The 15,084-nt window shown below is 45.9% G+C and overlaps 1 protein-coding gene across 1 annotated transcript in view; it reads left to right on the top strand.

The window, feature by feature from the left end:
- The window catches only part of LOC116740472 (kinesin-like protein KIF16B), a 292,307-nt gene that overhangs the window by 169,927 nt on the left and 107,296 nt on the right, over positions 1-15,084 (top strand). The window contains exons 18-19 of the mRNA XM_032606120.1: positions 11,911-11,964; positions 13,450-14,808. Coding sequence (XP_032462011.1) covers positions 11,911-11,964; positions 13,450-14,808 — 1,413 coding nt within the window. The remainder of the gene's footprint in view (positions 1-11,910; positions 11,965-13,449; positions 14,809-15,084) is intronic.

The raw sequence follows: 15,084 nt of genomic DNA, 5'->3' as shown, positions 1-15,084 counted from the left end.
AGCCAGGGTCTTTGCCAGGAAACTGTTTCACTGCAGGGGAAACATCCAAGCCCACTCCTCAGGCATCCTCTGTCTTGCTCTGAGGCTGCAAACAGGCAGCTAACTTGGCAGAAAGCAGGAGCTTTCACAGCTTTTTGAAAGTGCTCTGAGCAAAATTATATACATTCCAAGTTCATTTCAGTCTTAAAAATAAAGGGAGAAAATTTCGTTTGTGCATTGTCCTCCTTTAAGCACTAACCAGCGGCGAGCCTGTTGAAATGGATATACTGCATTTGAAGAAATTCCGAAGAGGAGAAATGCCTGGGTTTCAAATGCGGTTGGGCCAAAAATATCTAAAGTCAAAAATCAAATCTCTCTTTGGCAAGCCGTCCAAGGAGCTTTATGGAATGTAGCGCTGATGGGGTTGATGGGCGTCAGGGCCAACTCAGGGCTCAGTGCAAGGCCCCTGACTCTGAAGACTGTCTGAAATCATCGACAATCAGGGGATAAGGACAGATGAGTGATGGTTACTTTTAACCTAACTTTTAATTTTCGTGTGTTAATCATTACGGAAAATTTAGAAATCACAAACAAGCAAAAAAGAAGAAACTACGACAGTGAACATGTTGCTGTATATTCTAGTCTATAACTCTGTCCCACCATCCAGCCATCTCTGTCTTTCTCTCTGTGTGTGCGCATGTATATGTACATACATTTACATATATACATTTATACTTATATACATTTATATGTGTTCTTTTACCAGGATGGGTTCACACTGGGCTTGTTTTATGCACTTATATATCTTTCCCCTTCATATGTATTAACCTACATCATTTTAACATCCATGTGAGATTCCATTGTATGGATATGCCATACCTTACTTATCTTCTGTTGGCAGGTGTTTTGTTGTCTAGCTTTGAACTATGGCAAGCAGTTGGGGTGAACACATTTGTAGCTAAATCTTTGTGCTTATCCGTGAGTATTACTTCCTCAGGTGAGAAAAAGTAGAATGGGATTACCAGGCCAGAGGGTGTATATATTGATAGTTTTAAGGCTCTTGATAGATGTTCACAAACTGTTCTATAGGATGGTTGTACGTATCACCACTATTTATCTCCCACCAATACCACATGAGAGTTTCCCTTTCCTTGCAAACTGGAAAAGGATCCTCTTGACTCATAGACTGTGTTGATATGAACACACCCTCCTGGATGCAGCTCTAAGCTATATTCACAGCAACTGGAGTCTAGGCAATCCTGCTAACAGTGGCTCTCTCTGGAAGCCTGTCCTGGGCATCCTGACCATCACCCGGGATTCATCAGGCACCTCACTTGTCCTGTGCAGAGCTCCGTGCTGTGTGCAGTTCGCTCCAGCCTTCCTGCTCCTTCACATTTAGAGTAGGGTTGGGGTTTTGGAATGTGAAGCCGGAAGGAGCTATATTCCGCAGGAAGAGTTCCGGGATTGTGATGCAGAAAGCCAAAAGCACCAAGATACGTTACTGGTGAGGACTTCTTACCAGCTGACAACAGTTGTAGGAAAAAAAAGTAGTTTCATTTTCCTTCCTCTCTCCAACCCCTTCCCTATTTCTTCCTTAGGCTCTCCCTCCCTATTTCTTCCCTCCTTCCCTCCCTCTCTCCCTTCCTTCAACTGGAAGGATAAATACATCACACTGGGGAGAGAGTAAGAAAACGTCAGTAACCAGGTGCGTCCTTTGCTGTACTGAGCTTAGCTTCCCTCTAGATTTCTGTCAGCTTCCAGGAAACAGGCACAGGATCTAATCTGTTCACTCAGTTCCCAGCATAGCACCTGGAACTTAATAGCCATTGTAATACATGTGAACTAAGTGAATTCAGTTCTTCCCCTTAATTCATACCAATGTAAAAGGGGCTTCAGAAACAGAGCCTGGTCATAGCTGGAGATACTCTTGGTAAGACCCGCACCGTCAGGTGAGGTCATGTCCTCACTACGGGTCCTGGGAGGAAAGATTGCGTTGCCTGTGGATACAGTGCCCTGCTAGCCCCACTTTTCTCTCTTCTCTCTCACTTTCTGGAGCTTTATACATTGTTTTATCCTTTTTTATTCTTGCTGACCTGGAGTGTGAAAGTTTTATATGTGTAGTGGTTGGCAATATTTCTGTTGCTGGTGATTGGCTGTGTTTTAGCTGATGGTTATTTACTGTGTTTGTCTCTGCTGGTTTGTTTTATTGGCCTTAACATCTTTCAAAAGTTTGCTTTGCCGCAAGACTGACTTCCTCTCCAGTCTTTGGTCTCAGTGGTGTCGCTTTTTCATGGGCCATTTACTCCCTTGGCGGCTGCTGTAGAGCCTTAAATAGCCTGTGAAGATGCACAGTCTTGGGGAACTTGCGGTGAACGCAGCTGAAAGACGTGAGCTTCTTCGTCCATTAACAGAGAACAGCGTCAGTTTCAGCCAGGCCCCAGGGATGTGGCGAGCCGATTCCAGACCACTGTGGTAGAGCAGATACACAGAGAGAGAGCCATGCGCAGTGTTTGGTTTCCCAGTGCATTTAAAAACTATGTTTATACTGTATGTTAAGCATGCAGTAGGATTATGTCTAAAAAAATGTACATACCTTAATTTAAAAACACTTTAGAAATGCTATCCATCATCTGAGCCTTCAGAGAGTCACAATGTTTTTGCAATAGTAACATCAAAGATAACTGATCACAGATCACTGTAGCAAATATGATAAGAATGAAAAGTTTTCAGGATAGTGAGAAGTACTAAAATGTGACACAGACAGAATGGCCATCATCAAAAAATCTACAAACAATAAATGCTTGAGGGGGTGTGGAGAAAAGGGAACCCTCTTGCACTGTTGGTGGGAATGTAAATTGATACAGCCACTATGGAGAACAGTATGGAGGTTTCTCAAAAAACTAAAAATAGAACTACCATACGACCCAGCAATCCCCACTACTCAGCACACACCCTGAGAAAACCATAATTCAAAGAGTCATGTATCAAAATGTTCATTGCAACACTATTTACAATAGCCAGGAAACGGAAGCAACCTAAGTGTCCATCGATGGATGAATGGATAAAGAAGATGTGGCACATATATGCAATGGAATATTACTCAGCCATAAAAAGGAACAAAACTGATTTATTTGTGGTGAGGTGGATGGACCTAGAGTCTGTCATACAGAGTGAAGTAAGTCAGAGAAAAACAAATACCGTATGTTAACACATATATGTGGAATCTAAAAAAAAAAAGAAAAATGGTTCTGATAACCTAAGGGCAGGACAAGAATAAAGATGCAGAAGTAGAGAATGGACTTGAGGACACGGGGAGGGGGAAGGGTAAGCTGGGATGAAGTGAGAGAGTAGCATGGACATATATACACTACCAAATGTAAAATAGATAGCTCGTGGGAAGCACCTGCATAGCACAGGGAGATCAGCTTGGTGCTTTGTGTCCACCTAGAGGCGTGGGATAGGGAGGGTGGGAGGGAGATGCAAGAGGGAGAGGATATGGGGATATATGTATACATATGGCTGATTCACTTTGTTATAAAGCAGAAACTAGCACAACATTGTAAAGCAATTATACTCCAATAAAGAGATTAAAAAAATAAATAAATAAAATGTGACACAGAGACATGAAGTGAGCAAATGCTGCTGGGAAAATGGCGCTGGTTGACTTGCTCGATGTAGGGTTGCCACAAACCTTCAATTTGTTAAAAAAAAAAAAAAGCACTATCTGCGAAGTGCAGTAAAGTGAAGTCTGTCTGTACTGACTTAGCTTTTTCTTTCTTGTCCTTGAATATAACTCCACTGTGAGCCACTTTAAATGATGAGCTCCTTTGTTTCCTGTTTTCAGAGTAGCAGAATGGGGGCTTCCCTGGTGGCACAGTAGTTAAAAATCCACCTGCCAATGCAGGGGACAGAGGTTTGAGGTCTGCTCCAGGAAGATTCCACATGCCGCGGAGCAGCTGAGCCCGTGAGCCACAACTACTGAGACCGTGTGTCACAACTACTGAAGCCCATGCGACTAGACCCCGTGCTCCACAACAAGAGAAGCCACTGCAGTGAGAAACCCACGCACCACAATGAAGAATAGCCCCCGCTCGCCACAACTAGAGAAAGTCCACGCACGGCAATGAAGACCCAACGCACCCAAAAATAAAAAAATATAAAAAATAAAAAAAAAAGCAGAACGATGAGCTATAGGATTCCAAGTGCAATCTGTCTTCATTCTGTTCCTTTAGATTTGCGTTGTCTGCTCAGGGGCAGCGTTTCTGCTTCCTTCATTGTATAACTGCATGATCCAAAGCTGAATTGTATGGGTCAGCTGAGGAAGTGAGCCTTTGCCCAGTGCAATGATGGATAGCAGTTATGGGCAAGGGTGGTAGGTAGCAGATTCCTCTTCGTCCTACATGTCAGCATGATTTTCCTCTGAAGTAACATCTTGTATTAACTTGATTACCTGCCGTGAGCTCTCTGTAATTTGTTGACTCATTTGATTAGAGCTTGTTGCTGATTCAGTCAAGGGTTCCTGATGTACATACATACCTGTTCCTGCTTCCAGGCCTTTGCTGGAAACGTGCTGTTTCCTCCTCCTGGACTGCTCGTCCGTGTGTCCGCCTGCTCGTCACATGGCTAAATCCCACATCCCCTCTAAGATGTCAGTTTCAGCGTCATTTCCTCAGGGAGGCCCTACCAACCCCAGCCCAGATTTCATCTCCTTGGATCTTTATACATAGCATCCTGTCTCTGTGGTAGCACTTTAAATGGTTGCTTAAATTGTGGGTTTGGGTGCAACTATTTGCCCACTCTTGGTCTGGGTATTTAATGGAACATTTTTGGTATATTTAGTGAAAAGGTTTGATTTTCTTAATAATGTACCCCTGCTTCTAAGTAGGTGTTTGGGAAGCAATTGTTGATTGAATGTGTGTGTGTGTGTGTGTCTGTGTGTGTGTGTGAATTGTGCCATAATGAGGACCCTCCACCCCCTTCTTTTATTCCAGACTGTAATCCTAACCTTGAACAGCCGTGTCCCACATCAGTGACCTCAGATATTTAGCCACCATAAGTAGCCCCAAATTTTATGATCTACTGAGGTTAATCATCGTCATTGCTGGAGATGAATGGAAATCAACTAGAGATTTGTAGAAGCAAAAAGGAAGTAAAACGGTTGCTATGATCACAGTAGATTGAGAAAAATGTTTGAAACAGGTAGTTTGTCTCATTATACATTGAGATGCTTATTACAAAAAAGTAAAACATTCAGAAATGAATAAAGTAATCACAAGCATTCACAATCCTTCCACCAAGAAATAATGATTGGTTTATATTTGTAATATTTACTTATATTTTATACTATATATGTTTAATTGTACATCAGGTACTATAATCATGCATTCTAAAAAGTATTTTAGAAAAACAGCATCAAGCTCTCACTCGATACACAGCTCTGTGTTCTGCTTTTTCTTTTACTGTTTTCCTGGGAACTTGTCCCCAGGCCATCCAACACTCTTCTTCATCCCACGTTTATATCATCATGTAACTCTGTTTTGTTTTTTTTTTTGCGGTACACGGGCCTCTCACTGTTGTGGCCTCTCCCGTTGCAGAGCACAGGCTCTGGACGCACAGGCGCAGCGGCCATGGCTCACGGGCCCAGCCGCTCCGCGGCATGTGGGATCTTCCCGGACCGGGGCACGAACCTGTGTCCCCTGCATCGGCAGGCGGACTCTCAACCACTGCGCCACCAGGGAAGCCCCATCATGTAACTCTCGCTTCATCATTGAGGACTCTTGGAACTATTTCTTCTTTTTGCCCACATAAATTGATTACATTGCAATTAATCAGCTTATATAAATCTTTCCCACTTTATTACTTGTCAGCTAAATCCACACGCCCCAGAATTCTTTATTTGACGATATCCGCTGCTTACATTAGAACAACAAGGGGAGGAACAGAGAGAGAGAGACGTCAGAGAGAAATCAGGAAGGGAGGCTTGAGACCTAGAAGAGGCGGTGGCAGGGGAGGGCTGGGGGAGGGCGGCCAGCCCCAGGGAGGTACATAGGGGCTGCCGAGACCTCCCTTAGTGGATGTGAGGCTTATGTTTCAAGCCCTGCCTGGTTGAGCGTGTGAGCATCGTGTCCCTAAGCACGTGGTATCAAAGGAGTACAGGTGTGCCAAGTAGACCCGGAGAGCTCTTCACTTCAGGAATATCTTGCCAGGGCAGAGGAGCTGTGGTGCATTTCAAGTCTTTTTCACGTCTTCAAACCCCCCTTCTCTGCCCACAAATATGCACAGCTTCTCTTTTCCTAAACGAACCTCCTCTTGGGCTACCCCATGTAGATCCCACCAAACCGTTTCATCAGGATCATCTACCATGTACATTTCCAGCCATGTGAGATTGCTCCCATAAAGCATGGTGCATCTGTATTCTGAAATGGCATGATATAAAACTGTGTTGTGGAATGATAGTTAATGATTTGGGGATTTGTCCAAGGTGTGTATTAAGAGGAAAAGGCTACACAATAAACTCTGTTGTCGGCTTTCATCCGTGTGCATGTGTGTTCGGCTGGGAGGCCGAAGGCTGTTTACCAAGATGCCGTGACCGTGGTGAGGGACTTGACTGTATTTTACTCCCCTGTATTTTCTACCTTTGCTGCAGTTAATTACTTTCATCTTGAGAAGGCTGGAAGCACCGCCGGTTGTTATTTCTTAGGGCACAGAGAACTCTGCCCTGGCTGACGTCATCGCCTCCTCACCCAGGTGTTCTGTGACTGTGTAATTGGGGTCTGGCTCTCAGCCTCGTGCCACTGACTTCAAAGCTCTACCCGGAGTGCTCATTAGTTGAACACCTACTATGTGCCTTGCAGAAGGCCCTCAGGATACACAGCTCAGCTGGGTCTCTGTCCTCCAGGAGCCCTAGTGGACAGGGCTCTGCCTATCCTCTGTGACCTGTAGGGTCCCGGGTGGTCTGGGCCCCTTCTTGGGCCACAATTGCTCTCATCCCATCACTGTCCTCTGGTTGCACCTGCTCTCGCCATTCCAGTCTTGCTGTGCTCCCCGCGTGCCACACGTTGTCCCTGGTCATTGGCCTGGCTTCCCTCGCGTGTTGGCACCAGCTGCATCCTCGTGGTCACGCCCTCGCTCAGCCCTCTCTCCACCCTCCCTCCTGGCTTCAGGCTATTTCACAGCACGTATCACAAAACATTTTCACTGTTGGTTAGCTGTCCTTCTCCCCCCACCCCCACTAGAATGGAAGGTTTATGACGGCAGGGGCTTGGCTCCTTTTGCTGAGTCTCAGGGCCTGGGACAGTGCCGGGCACGTGAATGGCTTGTTGATCAAATGAATCGATGACGTGTGAGCCACTAGCTCCTGTTCCTCATGCTCAGTGCCTTGCTTGTTTCTTTCACTTTCCTTCTCCTATGTTTGTTCCACTCGATTTTCCCACTCCCCACACTGTGGCCATTGTTCTGTCCGTCTGTCAAGCAAGGCCCAGCTCAGACAGACAGCGAGGCCGCCTCCCATGCGTGCAGCTATAAATGCTCTCCCTCTACCCCGGCACGGAAAAAATGGAACTTTCTCCTTGGGCTCCACACATTCTGTGTGATCCATATGCACACATATTTCACTTACAATTCACCCTTAAGACCTGAAGACAGTTTGTCTATTCTGTATGTCTAACACACTGCCTTGCACATAGTAGGTGCTTGTTAACGGTTTGTTGGACATGTGGCAGGCATGGCTGAATGAAGTGGCAGGAACATTCCCTGTGGCACACTGTTCTGGTCTGTCCACAGGGGAGAGGTCCATCTGGGAACAGTGAGTCATATTCAACTCTGGGAGGCTGTTTCTGGGGTACACGTTGCCGTGGTTTGGTTAAGGAGGTGAGATGGAATTCCAGAGTTGAAGTAGGAATCTTCTTACTCCTGTAAGAAGATGTGAACTTTACCCTTAACTTCTCTAAAGAGGAGGTCACCTTGGGCCTCTCCCTGATCCACACACCGCCCCCGACCCCCAGGCCTCAGTCTCCTGGCCTGTAAAGTAGTGGGAGGACAGGAGCAGGTGTGCCTGGGTGGGCTACGGGGGTGTGTGCCAAGTTGATTGCATGATCTCTTGAGTGCCGTGTACTTCTTTTTTTTTTTGGCGGTACGTGGGCCTCTCACTGCTGTGGCCTCTTGCGTTGCGGAGCACAGGCTCCGGACGCGCAGGCTCAGCGGCCATGGCTCACGAGCCCAGCCGCTCCGCGGCATGTGGGATCCTCCCAGACCGGAGCACGAACCCGTGTCCCCTGCATCGGCAGGCGGACTCTCAACCACTGCGCCACCAGGGAAGCCCTCTTTTTCTTTTTAAACTCTTAATTTTGAGGAAATGGGAATCATTATTTATCAAGGGGATCCTCTCTCTCTGTCTTTAACTGCTCATCTCCAGCCTCATTTAAGGGCCCGTCCTTCTCTGCCAGTCACTGCAGTGTGTGGTCTTCCAGACTCTGCACTAAGCTGCTTTATTCACATTCCATACCTATGTCCTGGGTAATTCCTATCTAGATGCTGGTGAATTCCAAGTCTGTATGTCCATCCTTGATGACGGCCCAAGTGCTAGATCTTCGTTGGTATCCCCTGCCTGCTGGACGTCTCAATTTGGTTGACCCTGGAATCATTAGATTCAACATGTGTAAAATCGAGCTTACTTTCTTGAAGGCAGCATAGGGATAAATTGTGGGCTCTGGAGTCGATTGATTCTGCCATTTACTGGAGTCGTGGCTATTGCTCGTGTGTAAAATGGGAGAAAGGTGGCACCTACCTCACAGGACCATTGTGAGAGTCAAATGCGAGTCCTCAGACCCAGGTGTAGAATGACTCTTTCGTGGATGTTGATACAGATACTTTGTATGTACGGACTTGTTTGATGAGATGGATGTTTGTCTTCTTTGAGGGAGGGCTTGTTATTTTCTTCAAAGTCTGTAAAAATTAATCATCCAAGATTAAATAACTCATGCTTAGCCTCACAACCACTAGCATTTGTATTCGGACCAGTTGACCTTTTAGCACAGCCTCTTGGCCGTGAAGCTCGGCTTTCCCACCCAATGTGTGACCCGGCCAGAAACCTGAGGGTCATCTTTGACTCTTTCTTTCCCATCACAACCTCCAACAAAACCCAGCCCATTAGCAGGTTCTCTCAACTGAACCCCTGCGTATCAGAAGATACTGGCATTTCCTTATCCCAGTGATCCTGGGTCCTGCCTCCATCATCTCTTGTTTCCGTGACGACACAGGCCTCCTGATCTGTTTCATGGCTTCTCCTCTCATGTGTTCTCTGTGGGCTCTCTAACAACCCTGTTCCAAGACACTTTTCTGCCACCGTCTTTGGGGTCATGTGCAGAGTCTTCAGTATAACTTCCAAGGCCCCCCACCGTGTTGAGCTTCACATCTTGCCCCTTCCCTCACAGGAAGGCAAGACCTGGCTTTATTGAGCTGCTGCCTCATGCACGAGGAAGAATGGCACAGCCTAGGTGGAAGTTCCCTTGGGAGGCTTGCCTTGATTCTAGGTCCTACCAAATTCTGAGACCAGCAGCCGCTCGGTGTGTTATAACCCTTTGTCCTTCCTCATCCTGGCTTGTGACACACTGGGTGTGCCTCTCATGTTTATTCCGCTGTCACTTACAGACTGGGAGCCCCATGGAGGCAGGGACATATCTCCTGTCCGGACCTCTGTATCCCCTGTGCCTTGCACAGCGCCTGGCACTGTGCTCAGTAAAATACGTAGGTGCCCAGAGTGTCACACTGGAGATGAAGCTGTTAAAACTCACATTTCATGACTTTCCGAGACCACACAACTCATTAGAAACAGTTGCAGTGGTTAGCAGCACAGATTTTAATACCAAACTGATCCAAGCCCTCCCTCTGCTACTTACCTCATCTAAGCCTCAGTTTCCTGTTTTATAAAATGGGGATGAGACCTGCTACGGTTAGGAGAACAAAGTGAGGGTATTGCATGCTCAGTGCCAGGCCAAGCACCTGCACGTTGTAAACTGTCTGGTGATAGGTTTTCATTCGAACTTCTCAGAGCAGCATTTGCCTTATGACTGTGCCCTTGCGACACTGTCAGAGCAGAGCGACATTGTCTGCTGATGGTCACATTGAGCTGATGTTCACAGAAAGCGTAAATCAAGAATAAAGACAGTTCTATTAGGAAAATCCTCAGGTTTTGAAAGTGTTTTATCCGGTGATTTTATTTTATTTTATTTTTTTGACTGTAATTATCTCTAGAAAGACTAAACTGTACCGAAGTCTAAAAATATGTACTAGGAAGCATTCCCAAGGTTCTGTTTATCGTTATATAAAAGAGAATGATCATATATGAACTTAAATGAAACCCTGTATCGGCTTAGCATGATGGCATATGGATTGGGCTCCGGAAGTGGCAAATACCTTTCATATACTATATTTATGTGATTGATTTCTCATGGATGGCGGTGCCTATAATCCACAGATCATTTTCATTTGATAGAAAGATAAATATAACCCTAAATGATAAGTTTCAATGAAGGATTTAATATTCTTATCATATATCACAAACTGGAGCACTGCTCATAAAATGAACGAATTGAGGATGTTTTGGAAGCAGGCTATCGTGGGTTCAAGCCCTGGTTCCACCACATCTTACCATCATGACCTTGGACAAGTTCTTTCAGACCTCTCAGCTCTGGGTTTCTCATCTGTTAAATGGATCGGGTACTATGTGGTATCTTCAGGATTTGCTGGGAAGGCAGAGTAATAAGCAAACGTGTAAATCACTCAGCACTGCCCTCAGTTCTGCTTGCAAAACCCCCCAGACATCTTAGTCTCAATTTTAGCCCAAATTAAATTGGTAACAGATCTATTTGAAAATTTGTTAGCTCATTGTAAAGGTAACTGTTGCCAACCTGGATTGTCTTATCCAAGGAGAACAGTTGGCTGATGAATTTTTCCATAGTTCAGCTTCTTAGCGGTACTTGCTCTCCACCACAACAGGAAAACGTTTAAGAATTACAGTTCATGCTGTTTGAAAGGTATAGTGAAACCTCGAAGTAATTCAGTCGAGTATTTGAGAAAAAGTCAACTTGTTATCAATATTTTAGCGAGTTGTTTTAAAATTCCCAGTGACCTAGCCCCCTTTAGTTTGCTAGCACTATGGTCAGTCTGTTCAGAATCTCCGTAGCCCCCGTAGCTCCAGTGTCATATAACCACTAACTGCAGGAGGATCTCGAGAAACCTCCATGCAGTATAACCATTTATAAAGTAGTAAAAACAAGAATTTGACTTCTGTGGGCAATTACGGTTGGTACTTAGTTATTATTAGTGCTCTCGTTATCATGGGAAGTGTGTAAAACATAATAGCTATGTTGGAGAATTTGCTTCAAGAAATGATTGGAAAATGTGATCTGTATAAGAAGACGTTGCAATTTGTGCATGGCTACTGGCTTTTAAGTACCTTACTGTTTTTCTCCTGATGTTCCCACAGTTAATTCTTTTCTTAATTGATGTCTGTGCTCTCTCTCTCTCTCTCTCTCATCTCCCTGGCAGTCTTTTCCCTATAAAAGGACCCATCTGTCTAAGGTAGAGATTTTCCATTTTTCTGTACTAATCAGTGGCTAGGCTGCATGGGGTAGGCATGCTTCTCGTTTAGACGTCTCCTTTAACTCTGCTTGTCCCGTACAGTGGTGTTTTGTTTGCTTTCCTTCAAGTAAAATATGTTCTTTTCAGCCTGAATTCAAGCATTCCCAAAGTATGTCTAATTTATAATCATAGTCATAGAGCAAAGAATACATTTTAAACTTGCTAACCCATAATGATTAAAAAGCGTACCTGACAAACCAGTGTTCTTTGTAATATGTAACTACATATAGAGAATAAGAGAGTGAAAAAAGCTCTTTCAGAAAAGTGACTCATTTTCATTTGATTTATTAGACTTGAATTTGAGCGGCAACAGCGTGAAGAACTTGAGAAATTAGAAAGTAAAAGGTAAGCCACGTGGTAGGAGTCATAACACCACAGAGTGGGTAGGTGCCTGTGTTGATGTCCTAGGCTGAGATCACCTGTGTCTGTGTCATCTCCCTCTGGCTCTGTGTCCATCATTTACACGTCTGATGACTGTAGCTCCTTTCTCTTTAGCTGGTTAGTTTTACTTCACGTTGGAATTTTTAAGATAGTTCATCTTCAAATACTTGTGAGACGGGGGAGTAGAGTCAGTAGGCAAATTTAATACACTCTTTAAGTGAAATACATCAAATGTAGACTTGTTTAAATTTAACTAAAAAGTATTTCTTCCTTAATAATATCCTGAGTTTTAAAAAAGCCGAAAGAATGACACTTCCCCTTCTTATGCCTCCTCACTTTTTAAACATCTTTCCTTATGTTGATCAGCCATTTGTATTTCCTTTTCTAATCTGCCTCTGCATGTTCTCAGCTCCCTTTCCTTTTGGTGTGTGTGTGTGTGTGTGTTTAATTGATTTGGAGAGCGTTTTTTATATGTTCTGAATGTAATTCTTTGATAAAACTAAGTAGTTTTATTTTTTTTCCTGTCCTATTTAACAAGCCAAGAAATGGACCAAGGATAGATATTAGAATAGAAAGTAAGGCCGCAGAAAATCTACACCCTGGGTATTTATTTTCTAGAGTGTGGAGTCTGCATATTACAGATGAATTAGTTGAGCTCACAGCATCATGTACGATAGGTCTTTGGTGGGTCAGGAGATGGAGGCCGTGCATCCGTACTCTGACATGCCCTGTATTCTTGCTTTGGAGGCCACCGTGACCTCGAAACATTGACTTAGCACCCAGTGGGGACCCTTTGCTCTCTAAGACACAACATGACATGTAACCACCAGAATCAAGCATTTAAGTATTCTAATGGAGATTGACGTTATTTTCAATGTTATGCATTAATAAACTAATATTTTGGATCATTTGGTGATTACCATTTGTCCTAAACTAGTGATTAAATAGCGTGTAGTTATTTGAGCTGGAACAATGAAGTGTCGATTATCTTGACTTTGATATTTGACCCTGATGAGTTGAGGACAGCATAAGCATTTTTATTTAATGTCATTTTGTAGCCGAATTTCCATTGAGTTTTAGCCTTTGGGCTGAAAAAAATTATTCACATTTAAATTTAAATTGGGCATGCCTCTTTCTCTTTGAGCTCAGGGGGCTTTAAAAATTATATCATGTATAACACATTATGCTTATAGGTTCTGCAGAGAAATGATAGCAGAAGCTACTTCCGGAGATTAGGCAAATGATATGTTGGACAGTTACAGAGTAAAAAAATTAAACAGCATGCTGCTGGATATTAAAAGGAAAGTGCTGTTCTCTTTTTTTTTTTTTAAATTTAGTGAAGGGTGTGTGGTGTATGTCCATTTCTAGGAGGTATCAGTTTAGGGAGAAGTTAGAGCAGCATTTGAACCTAGCGCTCAAATAACGACCAGTCAACGATTTGCATTTCAGAAAACTCATAGAAGAGATGGAGGAAAAGCAAAAGTCCGACAAGGCTGCGCTGGAGCGGATGCAGCAGGAGGTGGAGACGCAGCGCAAGGAGACGGAGATCGTGCAGCTGCAGATCCGCAAGCAGGAGGAGAGCCTCAAGCGCCGCAGCTTCCACCTGGAGAGCAAGCTCAAGGACCTGCTGGCCGAAAAGGAGCGGTTCGAGGAGGAAAGGCTGAGGGAGCAGCAGGAGACTGAGCTGCAGAAGAAGAAACAGGAAGAGGAGCGCTTTCTCCGCGTCCGGGAAGAGCTCCAGCGGCTGCAAGAACTCAACAGCCACGAGAAGGCCGAGAAGGTTCAGATATTTCAGGAGCTGGAGCAACTCAAAAGGGAAAAAGAAGAGCAGTGTGTCAGGCTGGAGCAGGAGAGGAGGCGGCTGGAGGGGCAGGAGGAGGAGCAGGTCCTGCGCGTGGCGCTCCTAGAGGAGCAGCTCCGGGAGAAGTGGGAGCTGGTCCGGCTGCCGCGGCTCGGGGAGGCGCAGCGCGCGGAGAAGGAGCGGCAGGACCTCGAGGGCATCCGCGCATGTCTCCTGCGGGCCAAGGAGGCCTGTGCCGAGGGGGACGGCGACGGTCGGGAGCTCGAACGGGCGCAGCTGCGTTTCTTAGCGTTCAAGCGAAGGCAGCTGGCCGCGCTGACCACCCTGGAGAAGGAGCTCGTTCAGCAGAAGGAGCTCCTGAAAAAGGAGGTGGAGGAAGAACGTGAAATCCTGGAGCGCTTAAAATCTGGCAGCAAGGAAGAATCGAGGTTGTTGTTCAAGAAGGACGGTGGTGCCGCAGATGTCCCCCACGCGGCTGGAGATGCGGAGCAGATCAAGCCGGCGGAGGGGAGGCTGCAGTGTAAGGAGAGCCAGCTCCAGTATCTCCTGCAGCATCATTTGCCGAGGCTGTTGGAAGAGAAACAGAGAGCCTGCGAGATCCTCGACCGAGGTCCTCTCGGCCTGGACAACACTCTCTACCAAGTGGAGAAAGAGATGGAAGAAAAAGAAGAGCAGCTCGCGCAGTACCAGGCCAGCGCCAGCCAGCTGCAGAAGCTCCAGGCCACCTTCGAGTTCACAGCCAACGTGGCCCGTCAGGAGGAGAAGGTGAGGCGGAAGGAAAAGGAGATCCTGGAATCCCGGGAGCAGCAGCAGAGGGAGGCGCTGGAGCGGGCGGTGGCCCGGCTGGAGCGGAGGCACTCTGCCCTGCAGCGGCGCTACGCCCGGGGCCTGGGGGCCGAGGAGCGGAGGCCGAAGCCGGCCACCTTGACCGCCGGCGGCAGCGAGCGGTCCGGGCTCCGGGCCGGCCTGGGGGCCGAGCAGGAAGCCCTGGAGAAGGACCGGGAGAGGTGAGCCGAGCCCGAGGGGACGCCTGCCACACCCTCCGTGCCCCGTGGCATTAACCCTCGGGCTGTGATGGTGCGGCTTCTAGCCCTGGTGCTGTGTCTCTCACTGTTTTTTGAAAAAGTAATTCTGTAGCCTTTATGTTTTCTGATTCACTGGCAAATTCTTAGCCTTCTTTTCTTTTTCCTTAGGATCCTTGGTTTAGAGTCACTGGCCTAAAGTTGGAAAAAACACACAAACTAAGCCCATGTCTGTTACCTCACTGACCTCTGACTGTGTGT

The sequence above is a fragment of the Phocoena sinus genome, chromosome 15 (assembly GCF_008692025.1).
Source record: "Phocoena sinus isolate mPhoSin1 chromosome 15, mPhoSin1.pri, whole genome shotgun sequence".
Lineage (NCBI taxonomy): Eukaryota > Metazoa > Chordata > Mammalia > Artiodactyla > Phocoenidae > Phocoena > Phocoena sinus.
Note: the sequence above shows the minus strand (reverse complement) of the source record. Positions and strands in the feature narration are given on the sequence as shown.